The sequence below is a fragment of the Xenopus tropicalis genome, chromosome 8, assembly GCF_000004195.4.
Source record: "Xenopus tropicalis strain Nigerian chromosome 8, UCB_Xtro_10.0, whole genome shotgun sequence".
Lineage (NCBI taxonomy): Eukaryota > Metazoa > Chordata > Amphibia > Anura > Pipidae > Xenopus > Xenopus tropicalis.
Genome location: NC_030684.2, coordinates 136,108,293 through 136,127,615, shown reverse-complemented (window position 1 = coordinate 136,127,615; position 19,323 = coordinate 136,108,293). Strand labels below are relative to the sequence as shown.

General features: G+C 42.0%; 1 protein-coding gene across 1 annotated transcript; it reads right to left on the bottom strand.

The window, feature by feature from the left end:
* Positions 1 to 1,678: 1,678 nt before the first annotated feature.
* On the bottom strand, positions 1,679 to 16,878 carry LOC100496324 (complement factor H-related protein 1). The gene is made up of 10 exons (XM_018096983.2): positions 16,723 to 16,878; positions 10,996 to 11,190; positions 10,355 to 10,528; positions 10,020 to 10,193; positions 7,801 to 7,983; positions 5,352 to 5,546; positions 4,275 to 4,466; positions 3,230 to 3,412; positions 2,886 to 3,083; positions 1,679 to 1,977 (listed from the first exon to the last, which is right to left on the bottom strand). Exons 1-10 carry the CDS (start codon positions 16,793 to 16,795, stop codon positions 1,973 to 1,975), a joined length of 1,572 nt encoding a protein of 523 aa, XP_017952472.1. The 5' UTR covers positions 16,796 to 16,878; the 3' UTR covers positions 1,679 to 1,972.
* Between the last annotated feature and the right edge of the window lie 2,445 nt (positions 16,879 to 19,323).

Below are 19,323 nucleotides of genomic sequence, written 5' to 3'. Positions count from 1 at the left end.
TCTATGTGTACCTAGTCAATGTCTATTCTTTGTTTGTTCCCCTTCTAAGGGCTCTGGCACACGGGGAGATTAGTCGCCCGTGACAAATCTTCCTGTTCGCGGGCGACTAATCTCCCCGAGTTGCCATCACCTGCCATCCGACTGGCGAAAATGTAAGTCGCCGGTGGGATGGAACACACGGCGGTGCGATTTTGGCAACTTCAGCGATTTGCCGAAATCACCTGCGCAGTGTGTACCATCCCACCGGCGACTTACATGTTCGCCGGTGGGATGGTAGTTCAGGGAGATTAGTCGCCCGTGACAAGAGAGATTTGTCGCTGCGACTAATCTCCCCGTGTGCCAGAGCCCTTAGAAGGGGAACAAACAAAGAATAGACATTGACTAGGTACACGTAGATTAGGCCAGCTGAAAGATTTGTCTTATTTGTTTCCCTACAATGGCAGAAGGACAATAGATTTCTATATGCGACAACCTACACAGTAATAAACCCACAGATAGGCTGAAGTCAAACAATCAGTTTATTAAGGGAACGTGTCCTTGGGGCACTCAATCTAAAGCCAAAGGGAATTTGATCATTTTGTGTTGGCTTGTCCATGGGTTTATTCCCACTAACGATTTGCTGATACACTCCCCTAGCTGAAGGTCTGGGGCTTGGAATCCAAATCCTATCACTTTACTGGTGAAAAACCTTTACATCGTATGTATTATCTATTTCATATTGGGATATTTTTCTTTTGATGAAAAGAGGATTTCACCAAGTGAAAGACAGGTTTTCTCAAGTAATTATTAATTTACATTGACCCATCCATTTCAGTTTCTGTGAGTGCCGATCCAACATGTTACATATGGTCATCTGGTCCCTTTAGCGGTAGGTTTGGTGAGAAATGTTTACATGATATGTATTATTTATTGAAGTAAAAGGAAGGTCTTCTCAGTATTATTATTATAATTAGCATTTATTTATAAAGCGCCAACATATCTAAGTGGGTTACATACATTGGGCATACAGAGTAACATATAAAGCAATCAGTAACCGATACAGGAGGGGAAGGGAGCCCTGCCCAAAAGAGCTTACACTCTACATTATTATTATTATTATTATTAACATTTATTTATAAAGCGCCAACATATCCCGCAGCGCTGTACAATAAGTGGGTTACATACATTGGGCATACAGAGTAACATATAAAGCAATCAGTAACCGATACAGGAGGGGAAGGGAGCCCTGCCCAAAAGAGCTTACACTCTACATTATTATTATTATTATTATTAACATTTATTTATAAAGCGCCAACATATCCCGCAGCGCTGTACAATAAGTGGGTTCCATACATTGGACATACAGAGTAACATATAAAGCAATCAGTAACCGATACAAGAGGTGAAGGGAGCCCTGCCCAAAAGAGCTTACACTCTACATTATTATTATTATTATTATTATTAACATTTATTTATAAAGCGCCAACATATCCCGCAGCGCTGTACAATAAGTGGGTTCCATACATTGGACATACAGAGTAACATATAAAGCAATCAGTAACCGATACAGGAGGGGAAGAGAGCCCTGCCCAAAAGAGCTTACACTCCACATTATTATTATTATTAACATTTATTTATAAAGCGCCAACATATCCCGCAGTGCTGTACAATATGTGGGTTACATACATTGGACATACAGAGTAACATATAAAGCAATCAGTAACCGATACAAGAGGTGAAGAGAGCCCTGCCCAAAAGAGCTTACACTCTACAAAGATCCAGGGTGTCCTTGTGGTCAACATAGAATTGTTCCTCCACCAATCACAACAAATGCTTTGTGCCATTGGTCAAAAATGTTAGTTAGAATGCTAGTTTTTAAATGAAGTTTGCTGTATTACTAGGGTGATATGACTTCAGAATACAGCATGAATCTCAGCTTGGGAAAGAAGATCTACCTATAAACCTGGCAACCTAGGCAATCAGCACTTTCAAGTCAGCCTAGAAAGAAACAGAAAATATATAATTAGTAATTATAGACAGTTAGGCTTTGGTTGCACTAATAATTAATGTTGATTTGTTCAGAAGGCATTTATTTTATATAGTGATTGAGTTATAGTGATGATATTAAATGGCATAGGTTTAATAGGTGCTTGAGTATCAGTGATGTAGACTTGCCCTATAAGATGCCATCAGAGCAGTTTCATAGTAACATAGTAAGTTAGGTTGAAAAAGACACACACCCATCACGTTCAACCTTAATGCCTATATGTAATCCAAGTACATCCAAGAAATAAGCCATGTGTAGGAATAGACTCTCTGCCCCCAATAAGGGGTAATTATATCTTAGTTGGGATCAATTACAATGTATTGTTTTATTATTACAGAGAAAAAGAAAATCAGTTTTAAAATTCTATATTATTTGATTAAAATGGATTCTATGGGAGAAGGGCTTTCCGTAATTCAGAGCTTTCTGGATAATGGGTTTCCGGATAAGAGATCCCACACCTGTATGTATTTTATTGGTATTATGGAATACAGTTGTTATGCCCCTTCACGCAGCGTGCAAGCCCACAAGTCTTTTACCAAGCCATACTTTCTGGGTTCCAGCCTGAGGCATGGTGTAGTTTTAGTCCCCCGGGGGAAATGTTTCTGGTGCACATACACATCAGACTTGCAACTTACATCATATTTTATGTCTTTTCTACTCTTAGAAATATATATAATTATTTAGTCTTCTGAGACTTTGTTTTGAGCTAAATAAAGTCTGACCACGTGGTGGACCACAAAACAGCTCCAAAGATGATTTAAAACTGTTAGAGATGTATGTATGAATCTTCTTGGGGCATTGAGGTCTACAGCAGGAGACCACATGGGTTTCTGGATTGGGTTGAACATGGGGCACTTACCTTGTTTGGTGCAGTTTGGGTAAGAGACAACACCTCGGTTGCACTTTGTCCTCATTGATTTGCTGTCAGATATTCTATATCCATCCAAACAGGTAAATTCAATGGTATCTCCATGTGTAGAGTACAGTTTGCTGGAGTCCTTCCACATCAGTCTGATATTGTTTTCTTCCATGTCTTTAGCAGCAATGGTGCATGGCTCTGGGTAACAATAACAAATATATTCATAAATATACACACTGTATAGAATATATGGAGGCAAAAAACTGTATTCACTGCATATTCACACTGTATTCACACTCAAACTTACACACCACAACATTCTCCGTATGGAACACGGCACATACCCATGCAAACTGGTGGCTCCTCCCATCTTCCCTCCCAACAAGTCACTTTTACGTTTCCTTGTAGTATATAATAATCCGGGCACTGATAGGTCATTACAGAGCCATGATCATGTGACTTCATTTGCTGCTCCAATGTTTCTCCATAATACACTTCTGGGGGCTTCCCACAGCTCTCTCCCTGCCCTAAAATAAAAGAAGGGACACACTTATACTTCGTACAGAACAACCGAGGTATCCTAGTATATCTGCCCCAAATAGAACAGTATATCTCCTATTCATTGTTCTGTCTTTCTTTTACACCCCTGCCCAGTTGCTAGGTTAAATTGGACCCTAGCAACCAGATAGCTGTTAAAATTGCCAAACTGGAGTGCTGCTGAACAAAAAAAACCAAATAATTCAAAAACTGCAAATAATATAAAATGAAGACCAGTTGCAAATTGTCTCAGAATAGCACTCTCTATATCATACATAAAGGTGAACAACCCCTTTAGGCTGATGCCACACGTGGCGTTTTTCCGCTGCGTATTTTCTAATTCTCTCAGCGGCTGAAAAACACCTGTTACCATCATCCATAGAAATAACTTGAAAAGACTCGAAGCAAACCACACAATGTGGAAATACGCTAGAAAACGCCTTAGCACAGATTTTTCAAGCGTTGGCTGAAATACGCCAGTATTTGCAAAGCAAGCTATTCCTATGTATACACAAAGGCAGCTGCCAGACCTAGCGGAAATACGTGTCGTTTTTTACTATTTTGCACTATTAGCACCATGGAAATGGGATTTGCTACGTCACCAGTACTAGGCTGAAAAACGCCATAGTCAGGGGCTGTGTGGCTTGTGCGGCGTTTTTAGGCTGAGAAAATACGCAGCGTAAAAACGCCACGTGTGGCATCCTTAACTTTGGTGGTATAACGGAATGGGGCTTAAATATCTGAGATTTGCAATATTGTTGTGTTGTTTCAGCTGTTGTATGGATTTTATATCACAGCACTTGGGCCCAATATGAATTTGTGAAAGTGTAGCTGCGGCCTGTCAGTACCTACCTACTTTAGTGCAATTAGGATAAATGATTGCCCCATTAATACACTGGACTCGTAGCTGTTTTCCTTTAAAAATCTTGTATCCGTCTAAACACTTAAACTCAACCCAGCGGTGAGCCACCAGGCTATTAAGGTCAAGCCATTTCAGCTTAATATTGTTGGCTTTCATGTGTTGCTCTAAAATGATGCACAGCTCTGAAACAGAAAGAAATCAGAATTAGACATGGGTGTGGAGGCATTCTCGGACAGTTTATTGCCCGTTTATTGCAACAGTATCAAATTTGTTTAACAATAACACTCATATCATTAAATAATATAACTTAGTCTCTTGGTAACATAATAACAATAATAACATTAACCCGCTGAAGGCTGCTTTGCGGGAGCTGTATCTGCCCCCCACCGTAAACAGTTCCCTGAGGTTAGAAACCCCTTTCTCTATCCACCACAGCCCCATTTCCCTCCGACCTATGGCTGTAATCCCTATCCTCAGGCCTAACCTTCCGCCCGGCTCCTCTTAGTTCTGGCCACCCCCCGGCTGCGACTATGTCCCTCTTGTTCCCCTGCACCCTATGACCCCCTTTTCTTTCTCCCACAGCTAAGGGAGGGAGGGTGGGAGCTGCTGCAAACAAAATGGCTGCTCTCCTCCGTGCTCCTCCCCGTTTGTCTTCCTCCTTCATTCTCTCCTCCAATCACCTTCCGGACCCCATAATGCCTCGCACCAAACACTTTCCCCGGGCCCTTTCCTAACCTTATCATGGCCCTGTGCCCTCACTCGTGCCTCACTTATTACGGGCCCCTGGAATGAATGTTTATGGTCATTGGCATCAAAATGACATCTGAACATGATTCCTTTGGCACAAGTCTAATTCATGTATTGATGCAGTTCTTAGAGAATACCCTGCAGGTACCACTGCCACATTAATAGCAACACTTGAATGCAAATTAACCAAATAAACTGGTCAGGTGAAATGGCACTTGGCTCCAATGGGTGCAAGTGTAAGGGGGCATATGGTTAGGCATCAATATGTGGAATAGCTGCTTCCATTTTTGTGCCCATAAATGACCCCTGTAAGCACTCACCTAGTGTGCAGGTAGGATAATCGATTGTGCCCTTAATGCATTGCACCCTTAGCAGCGCCTCATCAGATATCCCATATCCGTCTAAACAGCGGAACCCAATCCAGTCACCGTGCCGAGCCGACAGTGTATTAACCTCAACCCATTTCAAACTGATATTGTTTGCTTTCATGTGTTCATCTAAAACAATACACGGCTCTGAAATGGAAAAAAAACAAAGTGAGAGAATTAATCATGTAGCGAAAGGTGTTTTATGTACAGGTATAGGACCCGTTATTCAGAATGCTTGGGACCAAGGGTATTCTGAATAAAGGGGTCTTTCCATAATTTGGATCTCTCTACCTTACGTCTACTAAAAAATCAATACAACATGAATTGAACCCAATAGGGCTGTTCTGCCCCAATAAGGGGTAATTATATCTTAGTTGGGATCAAGTACAGGTACTGTTTTATTATTACAGAGAAAAGGGAATCATTTAACCATTAAATAAACCCAATAGGGCTGTTCTGCCCCAATAAGGGGTAATTATATCTTAGTTGGGATCAAGTACAGGTACTGTTTTATTATTACAGAGAAAAGGGAATCATTTAACCATGAAATAAACCCAATAGGGCTGTTCTGCCCCAATAAGGGGTAATTATATCTTAGTTGGGATCAAGTACAGGTACTGTTTTATTATTACAGAGAAAAGGGAATCATTTAACCATGAAATAAACCCAATAGGGCTGTTCTGCCCCCAATAAGGGGTAATTATATCTTAGTTGGGATCAAGTACAGGTACTGTTTTATTATTACAGAGAAAAGGGAATCATTTAACCATGAAATAAACCCAATAGGGCTGTTCTGCCCCAATAAGGGGTAATTATATCTTAGTTGGGATCAAGTACAGGTACTGTTTTATTATTACAGAGAAAAGGGAATCATTTAACCATTAAATAAACCCAATAGGACTGTTCTGCCCCAATAAGGGGTAATTATATCTTAGTTGGGATCAAGTACAGGGACTGTTTTATTATTACAGAGAAAAAGGAAATCAGTTTTAAAATTCTGAATTATTTGATTAAAATGGAGTCTATGGGAGACGGGCTTTCCGTAATTTGGAGCTTTCTGGATAATGGGTTTCCAGATAAGGGGTCCCATACCTGTACCATGATTTGAGCTGTGGTGATAATAGGCTGCTCCAGCTGTAGTTTTGCTGCACTTTACAGGGGAACGCCTATACTAGCATAGATTTACAGAGGCTATGACAAGGGGCTGTTCCTGCTGAATCGTATTTGTAGTTAGGAAAACCCATACTGGCAGTTTACTTTCTGTACAGTCAAACACCTTCTCTGGCATACTTTTATGGTTTCTCTCTGTTTAGGGTCTGTTTCTGACAAACTGTACCAGCTATTATTAAAATCAAGGGTTTGGTTTTTCCCACAACAATGCTGGTATAATGCCATTATTAGTTATTGTTGACTAACCATAACCCAGTAAAAATCACCAAGGGGCACATTTACTAATCGACAAACGTCCGAATGCGGTTTTTTCGCAATGATCAGTATTTTTGCGATTTGTTCGCCGTCGTCGGGATTGTTTCGTATTGTTCGCGACTTTTTCGTCGCCGTTACGACTTTATCGTATATTTTTTGCGACTTTTTCGTCACCGTTGCAAAACATTCAGATTGGTTTTTCCGCCATTTACTATAGCGCAATACGAAAAAATCGCGACGGCGACAAAATAATCGTGCAAAATACGATAAAGTCATGACGGCGCAGAAAAAGTCGTGACAAATATGAAACAATCGTGACGGGGATGAAAAAAATCACAAAATTTCCGTTTCCAATCGTTGTTTTTCCCATTCGGATTCGGGGATTAGTAAATGTGCCCCTAAATGTACCCCAAACTTAACACAAAAATTCAAAAAGGAAAATAACATTTTTATTAGAAAATCCATAATAAAAACATACAAACCCCCAAGAAACCCACCTTACGCATTTCATACCCTAGCGGTACTTATTCATAGGCATACTATATCCAGTACTATACAGCCTCCTATGAATAAGTACTGGTAGGGTATGAAACGCATAAGGTGGCTTTCTTGGGGGTTTGTATGTTTTTATTATGGATTTTGGGATACGTTAGTTATTTTTACTTGATTTGCCCAATTACTTTGGCCTTCTTTGACTGGCTACTGGGGATCCTTATTTTTTGATAAAGTGTAACCATAACCCAGCCCCAATTATACCAAACCGGAGGCCTATAGCCCTATACCATACAGGAGGGCTATAAGGTATGATATGGTAGACAGTGAGCAAACAGGATGGAGAACAGGTAAGTACCCAAGGCTAAATGCCAGCAGAATTTATCTTTTTAGAAGCTGGGGAAAACAAAGCAAGATGGTGATAATCGTGCATTTGCTTCCTGATATTTCCATTAGGAAAACAATGAACGAAGTGAGCACTCACCTAAACAAACTGGAGGATCGACCCATTTTCCATTTCTGCATGTAACTTGCCCAGTTCCTTCAAGCTTAAACAAATGGTGGCACTTATAACTCAACGCGGTGCCATGTGGATTGACAGCCTGTGTTTCTGATAAGAGGTCCCCAAACTGCACCGCTGGAGGGGGCCCACAGCTTTCTCCTTCCTCTGAAATGCAAAAACCATGAAGTACAGATGTTTAGAAAAACAATGGATGGGTTGGAGGATTGGACTGGCCTGCCAAATACCAGAAGATCTCTAGGTGGCCCAGACCCTAATGAGCCCAAGCCAGCAGGACCCATCTACCTCTAATTGTAGTGACTGTTGGTTGTGGATATCAGGTTAATTGTTCTAGTAAGTCCCAGCAGGCCCAGTTCCACAACTGGTTGGTACTAATAAATGTTAAATTACAGGTATAGGACCTGTTATCCAGGGTATCTGGGTATTCCGGATAAGGGGTCTTTCCATAATTTGGATCTCCATACCTTAAGTCTACTAAGAAATAAATAAAACATGAATTAAACCCAAAAGGATTATTTTACATCCAGTAAGGATTAATTATATTTTAGTTGGGATCAAATACAAAGCACTGTTTTATTTTTACATAGAAAAAGGAAATCAATTTTAAAAATCTGAATGATTTGATTAAAATGGGGTCTATGGGAGACAGCCTTTCCGTAATTTGGAGCTTTCTGGATATCGGGTGTCTGGATAAGGGATCCCATACCTGTTCCAAACAAACACTTGAGTAAAAAATAGTCATGGTGGAATATAAGTGAAACATATCACATGGAAGGTTGTTTGGATCACAGGCTTATAAAGCTTCTGAGCTTCGGAACCATATGGGGTGTGGAGTAAAGTGAGTATGAGATGCCGAAATCAAGTATGACATTAATAATATGTGTATAGAATAGAGGAAAGGTGAGTGGGTATTAAATGGGGGATAAATTGGTATAAACTGGCAATGGGTACAAAGTGGGGGCAGGTGGTTATAGAGGCTAGGTTGACTGTGTATGAAGATCCCCACAGTATTTAGGTGCTTGGATATTGAATGAGCTGATAAACATTCTGGATGAACTATCTTTTCAATAAGGTTGTTAATAAAAATACCCTTCTTGCAATGATCAGCTAAATATACTTTGGGCCTTTGGTAAAGGATTAGAGTACAGGTATGGGACCTGCTATGCATAATGCTCAGAACCTGGGGGTTTCCAGATAAGGGGTCTTTCCATAATTTGGATCTCCATACCTTACGTCTACTAAAAGGTTATTTAAACATGAAATAAACCCAATAGGATTGATTTGCCTCCAATAAGGGGTAATTATATCTTAGTTGGGATCAAGTACAGGTACTGTTTTATTATTACAGAGAAAAGGGAATCATTTAACCATTAAATAAACCCAATAGGGCTGTTCTGCCCCCAATAAGGGGTAATTATATCTTAGTTGGGATCAAGTACAGGTACTGTTTTATTATTACAGAGAAAAGGGAATCATTTAACCATGAAATAAACCCAATAGGGCTGTTCTGCCCCAATAAGGGGTAATTATATCTTAGTTGGGATCAAGTACAGGTACTGTTTTATTATTACAGAGAAAAGGGAATCATTTAACCATGAAATAAACCCAATAGGGCTGTTCTGCCCCCAATAAGGGGTAATTATATCTTAGTTGGGATCAAGTACAGGTACTGTTTTATTATTACAGAGAAAAGGGAATCATTTAACCATGAAATAAACCCAATAGGGCTGTTCTGCCCCCAATAAGGGGTAATTATATCTTAGTTGGGATCAAGTACAGGTACTGTTTTATTATTACAGAGAAAAGGGAATCATTTAACCATTAAATAAACCCAATAGGGCTGTTCTGCCCCCAATAAGGGGTAATTATATCTTAGTTGGGATCAAGTACAGGTACTGTTTTATTATTACAGAGAAAAGGGAATCATTTAACCATTAAATAAACCCAATAGGGCTGTTCTGCCCCCAATAAGGGGTAATTATATCTTAGTTGGGGTCACGTACAGGTACTGTATTGTAGCATGGTGGATTAATATAATGACATATAATAAGTGAGACAAGAACCTGGTGCACCAAAAGGGATGAAGCTGTTATCCATGTTCATCATATTAAGCGCCATGAATATAGTGAGCTGAAGATCTAGGAGAATGCTACAATAGGCCATGGTTTTGGAAGAAAACTTACTTCCGCATTCAGGGATCTCTATCCACTGACCATTTTTACAAAGAGCTTCATTACTTTTGTGAAAAACAAAACCGCCGTCACACTCATACACCACTTTCTCCGAAGACTGGTAAATATCCTTCTGCGAATGAGCACTTGCGTTCCCCACTGTAGGGGCAGGTCCACAAAATGTAGCTATGAAACAAAGGGGACAGCAGAGGATTGTGGGTATTCACAAAATCAAATGAAACAATACATTGGAATAAATAGTGCACCCATGGTAAGCTGATGCACTAACCAGATGGGATTGCTTTATGCATTATCCACAATCAAATAACAGAATAGTGAGCACTTACAGATACAGGTAGGGATGTCCATCCACTGACCGTTCAGACACTGCGCTTCACCGTTTCCAGCCATCCTGTAGCCAGTATTACACACATACTTTACATTTTCGCCATCCCTGTAGTTGTATTTTTCTTCTATAATACGTGCATTCTCCACCGCCAGCGCCTCGAGACATGGTTTTCCTGTATAGATAAACAGTACAGATACACAGTGAGAGAAAGGGGGGGCTGAAAGATATAAAAAAGTAATTGCTAATGGCTAATGAATTAGTTAATTACACACATAACTAAGGATAGGCTTTTAGTGTAACTGCCATTTTGTATCCAGAATTCCAGTAGATTTGCTATTGTTCTGTTTTGTAGCACCAAGGGGGATTTTCTTGTCTAAAACCATTTTTCCCAGTGTATTAAATGTGCCAATGGCCTAATCACACCCAAGACATGCTCTACTCTGTACAGTCCCACTACAGCACCCCCCATCGCCCTCTGGAAATAGAACATATTTTTATATAAATGCAATGGGCCACCCCACCTAAAATTTCTGCCCTAGGCACTGGGTCGCAGATGCCTATATAGATAATATAGTGCTGAATTGACATGGGTGACTTCCATTAAAGAGAAGCCAGACTGATTTATGTCATTGAACTTACCCAAACACTTGGCCCGTGGGTCCCATCCATTCTCAGTACATCTGGCTACGCCGTATGTGTCATTATCATTGGTCTTGTTGAGTGGAACATAATGTTCATAGCAGTTGTACTCAATCGCTCTAAATGTAGATAACGGGAATGAGTACCAGTACCGGAACTCTCCGTTCTGCAGCTCAGGTTGGTCACACAGTTGGGCTACAGAAGCAAAGCCAACATAGTAATCAACTTATATGCAGAAGAGCTTACAATTCATTTTGCTTGTTTATACATTTTAGGCTCTTTTCTATTTATTTAGTGGAAATAAGAGCAGAGCATTCAGTAGCCCTTTCCTTCCAAATGTGTGCCCTTATTTTTCTTCCTTGCTTGTTGCCCCCATGCTCTAATTTACCATATACCAACATACCATACTGACCCATACCATATCAGGCAACTGATTAGCAACTGATATATAACTACAGCAAAATCTACATAGTAAAGGGACATATGGACAGATATGAGTATAAAAAAATGAACAAACTTGGTTTAGTACCAAATGTATCCTGGACCCCTTTCCCTGTCTCTAAGATTTACCCCTCTCTAAATAACCACCAGCTTTGCAATTCTGTACTTTCTGCTCCACCATGTACCTAGATGCTTGTATTTGTTATTGGGTCTTGTCTCCTTTGCACTATAGTTGTGTATATATATTTTATTTCAGATGCATGATCAAAATCTTTGGGTCCTGGGGATTTGCACCTTGGTAGTTACACCCCTTACTAAAGATCTAGTGCAAAGTATAGAGACAATTGGCATGGCCCCACAGAGCAGCAGATGTAGGTAGGAGGAGTGTGATAGTAGGCATGATGGAGACAGTAGGGAGAGTAGGAAGAGTGACAGTAGACAAGACTGGGAAAGTAAAGCAAGATGGAGGCAGTAGGGAGAGTAGGAAGAGTGACAGTAGACAAGACTGGTAAAGCAAAGCAAGATGGAGGCAGTAGGGAGAGTAGGAAGAGTGACAGCAGAGAAGACTGGGAAAGCAAAGCAAGATGGGGGCTGTAGGGAGAGTAGGAAGAGTGACAGCAGAGAAGACTGGGAAAGCAAAGCAAGATGGAGGCTGTAGGGAGAGTAGGAAGAGTGACAGTAAACAAGACTGGGAAAGTAGAGCAAGATGGAGGCTGTAGGGAGAGTAGGAAGACTGACAGTAGACAAGACTGGGAAAGTGGAGCAAGATGGAGGCAGTAGGGAGAGTAGGAAGACTGACAATAGACAAGACTGGGAAAGTAAAGCAAGATGGAGGCAGTAGGGAGAGTAGGAAGACTGACAGTAGACATGACTGGGAAAGTAAAGCAAGATGGAGGCTGTAGGGAGAGTAGGAAGAGTGACAGTAAACAAGACTGGGAAAGTAGAGCAAGATGGAGACAGTAGGGAGAGTAGGAAGACTGACAGTAGACAAGACTGGGAAAGTAAAGCAAGATGGAGGCAGTGGGGAGAGTAGGAAGACAGACAGTAAACAAGACTGGGAAAGTAAAGCAAGACGGAGGCAGTAGGGAGAGTAGGAAGACTGACAGTAGACAAGACTGGGAAAGTAAAGCAAGACGGAGGCAGTAGGGAGAGTAGGAAGACTGACAGTAGACAAGACTGGGAAAGCAAAGCAAGATGGAGGCAGTAGGGAGAGTAGGAAGACTGACAGTAGACAAGACTGGGAAAGTAAAGCAAGATGGAGGCAGTAGGGAGAGTAGGAAGACTGACAGTAAACAAGACTGGGAAAGTAAAGCAAGATGGAGACAGTAGGGAGAGTAGGAAGACTGACAGTAGACAAGACTGGGAAAGTAAAGCAAGATGGAGGCAGTAGGGAGAGTAGGAAGACTGACAGTAGACAAGACTGGGAAAGTAAAGCAAGATGGAGGCAGTAGGGAGAGTAGAAAGACTGGCCGTAGACAAGACTGGGAAAGTAAAGCAAGATGGAGGCAGTAGGGAGAGTAGGAAGACTGACAGTAAACAAGACTGGGAAAGTAAAGCAAGATGGAGGCAGTAGGGAGAGTAGGAAGACTGACTGTAGACAAGACTGGGAAAGTAAAGCAAGATGGAGGCTGTAGGGAGAGTAGGAAGAGTGACAGCAGAGAAGACTGGGAAAGCAAAGCAAGATGGAGGCTGTAGGGAGAGTAGGAAGAGTGACAGTAAACAAGACTGGGAAAGTAGAGCAAGATGGAGGCAGTAGGGAGAGTAGGAAGACTGACAGTAGACAAGACTGGGAAAGTGGAGCAAGATGGAGGCAGTAGGGAGAGTAGGAAGACTGACAATAGACAAGACTGGGAAAGTAAAGCAAGATGGAAGCAGTAGGGAGAGTAGGAAGACTGACAGTAGACATGACTGGGAAAGTAAAGCAAGATGGAGGCTGTAGGGAGAGTAGGAAGAGTGACAGTAAACAAGACTGGGAAAGTAGAGCAAGATGGAGACAGTAGGGAGAGTAGGAAGACTGACAGTAGACAAGACTGGGAAAGTAAAGCAAGACGGAGGCAGTAGGGAGAGTAGGAAGACTGACAGTAAACAAGACTGGGAAAGTAAAGCAAGATGGAGACAGTAGGGAGAGTAGGAAGACTGACAGTAGACAAGACTGGGAAAGTAAAGCAAGATGGAGGCTGTAGGGAGAGTAGGAAGACTGACAGTAGACAAGACTGGGAAAGTAAAGCAAGACGGAGGCAGTAGGGAGAGTAGGAAGACTGACAGTAGACAAGACTGGGAAAGCAAAGCAAGATGGAGGCAGTAGGGAGAGTAGGAAGACTGACAGTAGACAAGACTGGGAAAGTAAAGCAAGATGGAGGCAGTAGGGAGAGTAGGAAGACTGACAGTAAACAAGACTGGGAAAGTAAAGCAAGATGGAGACAGTAGGGAGAGTAGGAAGACTGACAGTAGACAAGACTGGGAAAGTAAAGCAAGATGGAGGCAGTAGGGAGAGTAGGAAGACTGACAGTAGACAAGACTGGGAAAGTAAAGCAAGATGGAGGCAGTAGGGAGAGTAGAAAGACTGACCGTAGACAAGACTGGGAAAGTAAAGCAAGATGGAGGCTGTAGGGAGAGTAGGAAGACTGACAGTAGACAAGACTGGGAAAGTAGAGCAAGATGGAGGCAGTAGGGAGAGTAGGAAGACTGACAGTAAACAAGACTGGGAAAGTAAAGCAAGATGGAGGCAGTAGGGAGAGTAGGAAGACTGACTGTAGACAAGACTGGGAAAGTAAAGCAAGATGGAGGCTGTAGGGAGAGTAGGAAGACTGACAGTAGACAAGACTGGGAAAGCAAAGCAAGACGGAGGCAGTAGGGAGAGTAGGAAGACTGGCAGTAAACAAGACTGGGAAAGTAAAGCAAGATGGAGGCAGTAGGGAGAGTAGGAATACTGACAGTAGACAAGACTGGGAAAGTAAAGCAAGATGGAGGCTGTGGGGAGAGTAGGAAGACTGACAGTAAACAAGACTGGGAAAGTAGAGCAAGATGGAGGCAGTAGGGAGAGTAGGAAGACTGACAATAGACAAGACTGTGAAAGTAAAGCAAGATGGAGGCTGTAGGGAGAGTAGGAAGACTGACAGTAGACAAGACTGGGAAAGTAGAGCAAGATGGAGACAGTAGGGAGAGTAGGAAGACTGACAGTAGACAAGACTAGAAAAGCAAAGCAAGATGGAGGCAGTAGGGAGAGTAGGAAGAGTGACAGTAGACAAGACTAGGAAAGCAAAGCAAGATGGAGGCAGTAGGGAGAGTAGGAAGACTGACAGTAGACAAGACTGGGAAAGTAAAGCAAGATGGAGGCAGTAGGGAGAGTAGAAAGACTGACAGTAAACAAGACTGGGAAAGTAAAGCAAGATGGAGACAGTAGGGAGAGTAGGAAGACTGACAGTAGACAAGACTGGGAAAGTAAAGCAAGATGGAGGCAGTAGGGAGAGTAGAAAGACTGACCGTAGACAAGACTGGGAAAGTAAAGCAAGATGGAGGCTGTAGGGAGAGTAGGAAGACTGACAGTAGACAAGACTGGGAAAGCAAAGCAAGATGGAGGCAGTAGGGAGAGTAGGAAGACTGACAGTAAACAAGACTGGGAAAGTAAAGCAAGATGGAGGCAGTAGGGAGAGTAGGAAGACTGACTGTAGACAAGACTGGGAAAGTAAAGCAAGATGGAGGCTGTAGGGAGAGTAGGAAGACTGACAGTAGACAAGACTGGGAAAGCAAAGCAAGATGGAGGCAGTAGGGAGAGTAGGAAGACTGACAGTAGACAAGACTGGGAAAGTAGAGCAAGATGGAGACAGTAGGGAGAGTAGGAAGACTGACAGTAGACAAGACTAGGAAAGCAAAGCAAGATGGAGGCAGTAGGGAGAGTAGGAAGACTGACAGTAGACAAGACTAGGAAAGCAAAGCAAGATGGAGGCAGTAGGGAGAGTAGGAAGAGTGACAGTAGACAAGACTAGGAAAGCAAAGCAAGATGGAGGCAGTAGGGAGAGTAGGAAGAGTGACAGTAGACAAGACTGGGAAAGTAAAGCAAGATGGGGGCAGTAGGGAGAGTAGGAAGACTGACAGTAGACAAGACTAGGAAAGCAAAGCAAGATGGAGGCAGTAGGGAGAGTAGGAAGAGTGACAGTAGACAAGACTAGGAAAGCAAAGCAAGATGGAGGCAGTAGGGAGAGTAGGAAGACTGACAGTAGACAAGACTAGGAAAGCAAAGCAAGATGGAGGCAGTAGGGAGAGTAGGAAGACTGACAGTAGACAAGACTAGGAAAGCAAAGCAAGATGGAGGCAGTAGGGAGAGTAGGAAGAGTGACAGTAGACAAGACTAGGAAAGCAAAGCAAGATGGAGGCAGTAGGGAGAGTAGGAAGAGTGACAGTAGACAAGACTGGGAAAGTAAAGCAAGATGGGGGCAGTAGGGAGAGTAGGAAGACTGACAGTAGACAAGACTGGGAAAGCAAAGCAAGATGGAGGCAGTAGGGAGAGTAGGAAGAGTGACAGTAGACAAGACTAGGAAAGCAAAGCAAGATGGAGGCAGTAGGGAGAGTAGGAAGAGTGACAGTAGACAAGACTGGGAAAGTAAAGCAAGATGGAGGCTGTAGGGAGAGTAGGAAGACTGACAGTAGACAAGACTGGGAAAGTAAAGCAAGACGGAGGCAGTAGGGAGAGTAGGAGGAGTGACAGTAGACAAGACTGGGAAAGTAAAGCAAGACGGAGGCAGTAGGGAGAGTAGGAGGAGTGACAGTAGACAAGACTAGGAAAGTAAAGCAAGATGGAGGCTGTAGGGAGAGTAGGAAGACTGACAGTAGACAAGACTGGGAAAGTAAAGCAAGATGGAGGCTGTAGGGAGAGTAGGAAGACTGACAGTAGACAAGACTGGGAAAGTAAAGCAAGATGGAGGCAGTAGGGAGAGTAGGAGGAGTGACAGTAGACAAGACTAGGAAAGTAAAGCAAGATGGAGGCTGTAGGGAGAGTAGGAAGACTGACAGTAGACAAATTGGTAAAGCAAAGCAAGATGGAGGCAGCAGGGGGAGGTGGTGACAGCAAGGCTGCAACAACAGCGCAGGATAGAAACAGTAGTGGATGATGGTGACTACAGGGCAATTCAGGGACCTTTGGCCGGCCTACAGATGTTGGTTGGACTTCAACAGCAGTTAAAGGGCCATAATGTGTAGAGTAATACTTTACATACATATCCCCTCTCTGCAAAGCCCTGCCTTAATTGAACATTAGATACATGATATTATTATAACATATCAGCTTACCTGCTTGCTGGGCTCTCACCACAATACAGCACAGGATGGAGGCAAATACATAGAGAGATCCCCAGGCAGACATGGCGGCTCAGTATGTAAGCCTGTGTAGTTCCTACCCTTCCTCCCTGTGAGTAAATAAACACACTGACAGACCTTGTGCTTTTATCCCTGTGTTTGTGTAACTCAGATAAGGATTTTAGAAGTTTTATTTGGGTTTGATTCCACCTTGTGGTGTAAATAAAATGTGGAAGGAGTAACTGCCTAACTAACTAACTAACCAGTAACTTTGGTTTATCCTGTGTTTCCCTTAGTACCCATCCCTTCTGTATACTCATATGTGCAAATACAGCCCCATGTCATTCACTTTTACTTCAACTTATAGTATGGCATAGACATTGTCTGAGACTAATTGCAAAGTTGCTCGGACATTCTATATCATACTAAAAAAGTTAACTTGTCATGGCTACCAAACGCCAGAAAATCCCCTGCCATAGACAATACTGAGAATTGCCTCTGCTAAAACCCATGTAGAGACAGTTATCAGTAAATGATCAGCATTGTCTGTTTTAGTAGCCACGACAAGTAGCTGCTACTAGTAGCTCTGTGTGTCTTTACCTTAAAGGTCAACCACCCCTTTAATTACAATCCCTACTTCCCTGTGAAACAGATCAGTAATTTTGCCAGTAGACTCTCAACCTAAAGCCAATGAATAAGGGCACACAGAGCAACTAGTAGCAGCTACTAAACACCAGAAAATCCCCTGCCATAGACAATACTGAGAATTGCCTCTGCTAAACACACGGACAGACAATTATCAGTAAATGATCAGCATTGTCTGTTTTAGCAGCCACGACAAGTAGCTGCTACTAGTAGCACTGTGTGTCTTCACGCTAAGTGCTATAGGTATGAAATGGGTCAGGCTATTTGATCATTTTATCTTGGCCTGTCCGTGGGTTCAAGATCCCAAGATCTTACAAATGGTGATTCGATCTCCTTTAGTAACAAATATTTTTTATGCCTTTGCCAAAAACATTTTTTGAAATGGATAATTTACTTTTGGAAGCTTTATTTTCAGCAGTTTCTTGAAAGAAAGTAGGATGAGATGCCTCAACAGCATGAATCTAGTTTTGGGAAAAGATACACATAAACACGTCAACATTGGCAACAGCGAGCAACACGTCCCAGTCAGCCTGCAAAAGAAACAGAAAATATATCATTAATAATGGATATAGATGGTTAAAAAATGGATATTTTGTTCCGAAGGGATTATTTTTATATAGTTACTGAGTTCCAGTAATGATAGGAAATGGCATAGGTTTAATCGTTTTAGTGCTTGCCGTATTGGTTGGACTTTTTTCTGACTGTTACCCGACAATACACAATGCCCAGGGAACAAAATGGAGGGCAGAAATAAAGAACCTGTAAAGCTGGCACATAGATACTTACGTGTCAGTCTATATATTGGGATAAAACTTTGTTTTGCGCTAAATGGAGCCTGACCAAATTCTGCTTTCCCTGAGAGACAGCTCTCATATCTGCTTTCCCTGAGAGACAGCTCTCATATCTGCTTTCCCCGAGAGACAGCTCTCATATCTGCTTTCCCTGAGAGACAGCTCTCATATCTGCTTTCCCTGAGAGACAGCTCTCATATCTGCTTTCCCTGAGAGACAGCTCTCATATCTGCTTTCCCCGAGAGACAGCTCTCATATCTGCTTTCCCCGAGAGACAGCTCTCATATCTGCTTTCCCTGAGAGACAGCTCTCATATCTGCTTTCCCTGAGAGACAGCTCTCATATCTGCTTTCCCTGAGAGACAGCTCTCATATCTGCTTTCCCTGTTCAGCACAACAAGGAATTTGTGCAGCTTCCTAAAAAACTAAAACCGATGAATGACAGGGTTTTCTCTGCTGAGTAATGCCTATGCCCAATGAATATATCTTTACCTTCTCCTTATTGTTTTAAAGCTTTATTTGGTAATTTCTTGGGTTGAAACTGCTTTCAGTTTACTACTTCCTGGTTCCTGTGAGCAGTTTGGCAGGCTGAGAAGTTCATCAATCAGAATGTCAGAGCACATACGCTTCCACTGCTCATCTGTGAGACCAACCAATCATAGCCAAGAGGGAGGGGGATGTTTATATTAAGCATTATCTTTACTCAGCTGATTGCAGGTGATATATTTAATGTACAAAAATGTTTTTATTCAATTAAATTAAGCATTTCATTTTGCTCATGTTGAGTAGAGATGTTTACTGTATAGTACTGTACGATATAGTTATATAGTTATATAGACATATAGTAGCAGTAGATAATATAGAGGGTGTTCACCTTCAATGTCCAAATCTCATACCTCCCAACATTTAGAGAACGGAAAGAGGGAAAAAAATAAATGGCAAATTTTTGACCACTCCCATTTTTGTGACCACACCCCTAAATACCACTCCCATTTGACTAAATTTGCCAGGTTATTTAAAGTTTGAACACATTTCTGGGAGTTTTGGAGTCCTGTTTATGTGTTATTTAGTTTTGCTGAAAAAGCTGAAATTGCCCTTTAAGCTGCGAGTCTTGGTTCCCAAGAGACCTGTTTAGCTTATTAGTTACAATTGTTACAATC

Bases quoted from the DNA above. Each gene is read 5' to 3' on its own strand.
- LOC100496324 (XM_018096983.2), bottom strand. From the start codon at position 16,795: ATGTCTGCCTGGGGATCTCTCTATGTATTTGCCTCCATCCTGTGCTGT. The intron at 11,191-16,722 runs GTAAGCTGATAT...TTGCTTCTGTAG, and splicing joins GGTGAGAGCCCAGCAAGCAG to CCCAACTGTGTGACCAACCT. The intron at 10,529-10,995 runs GTAAGTTCAATG...TTATCTATACAG, and splicing joins CCCACGGGCCAAGTGTTTGG to GAAAACCATGTCTCGAGGCG.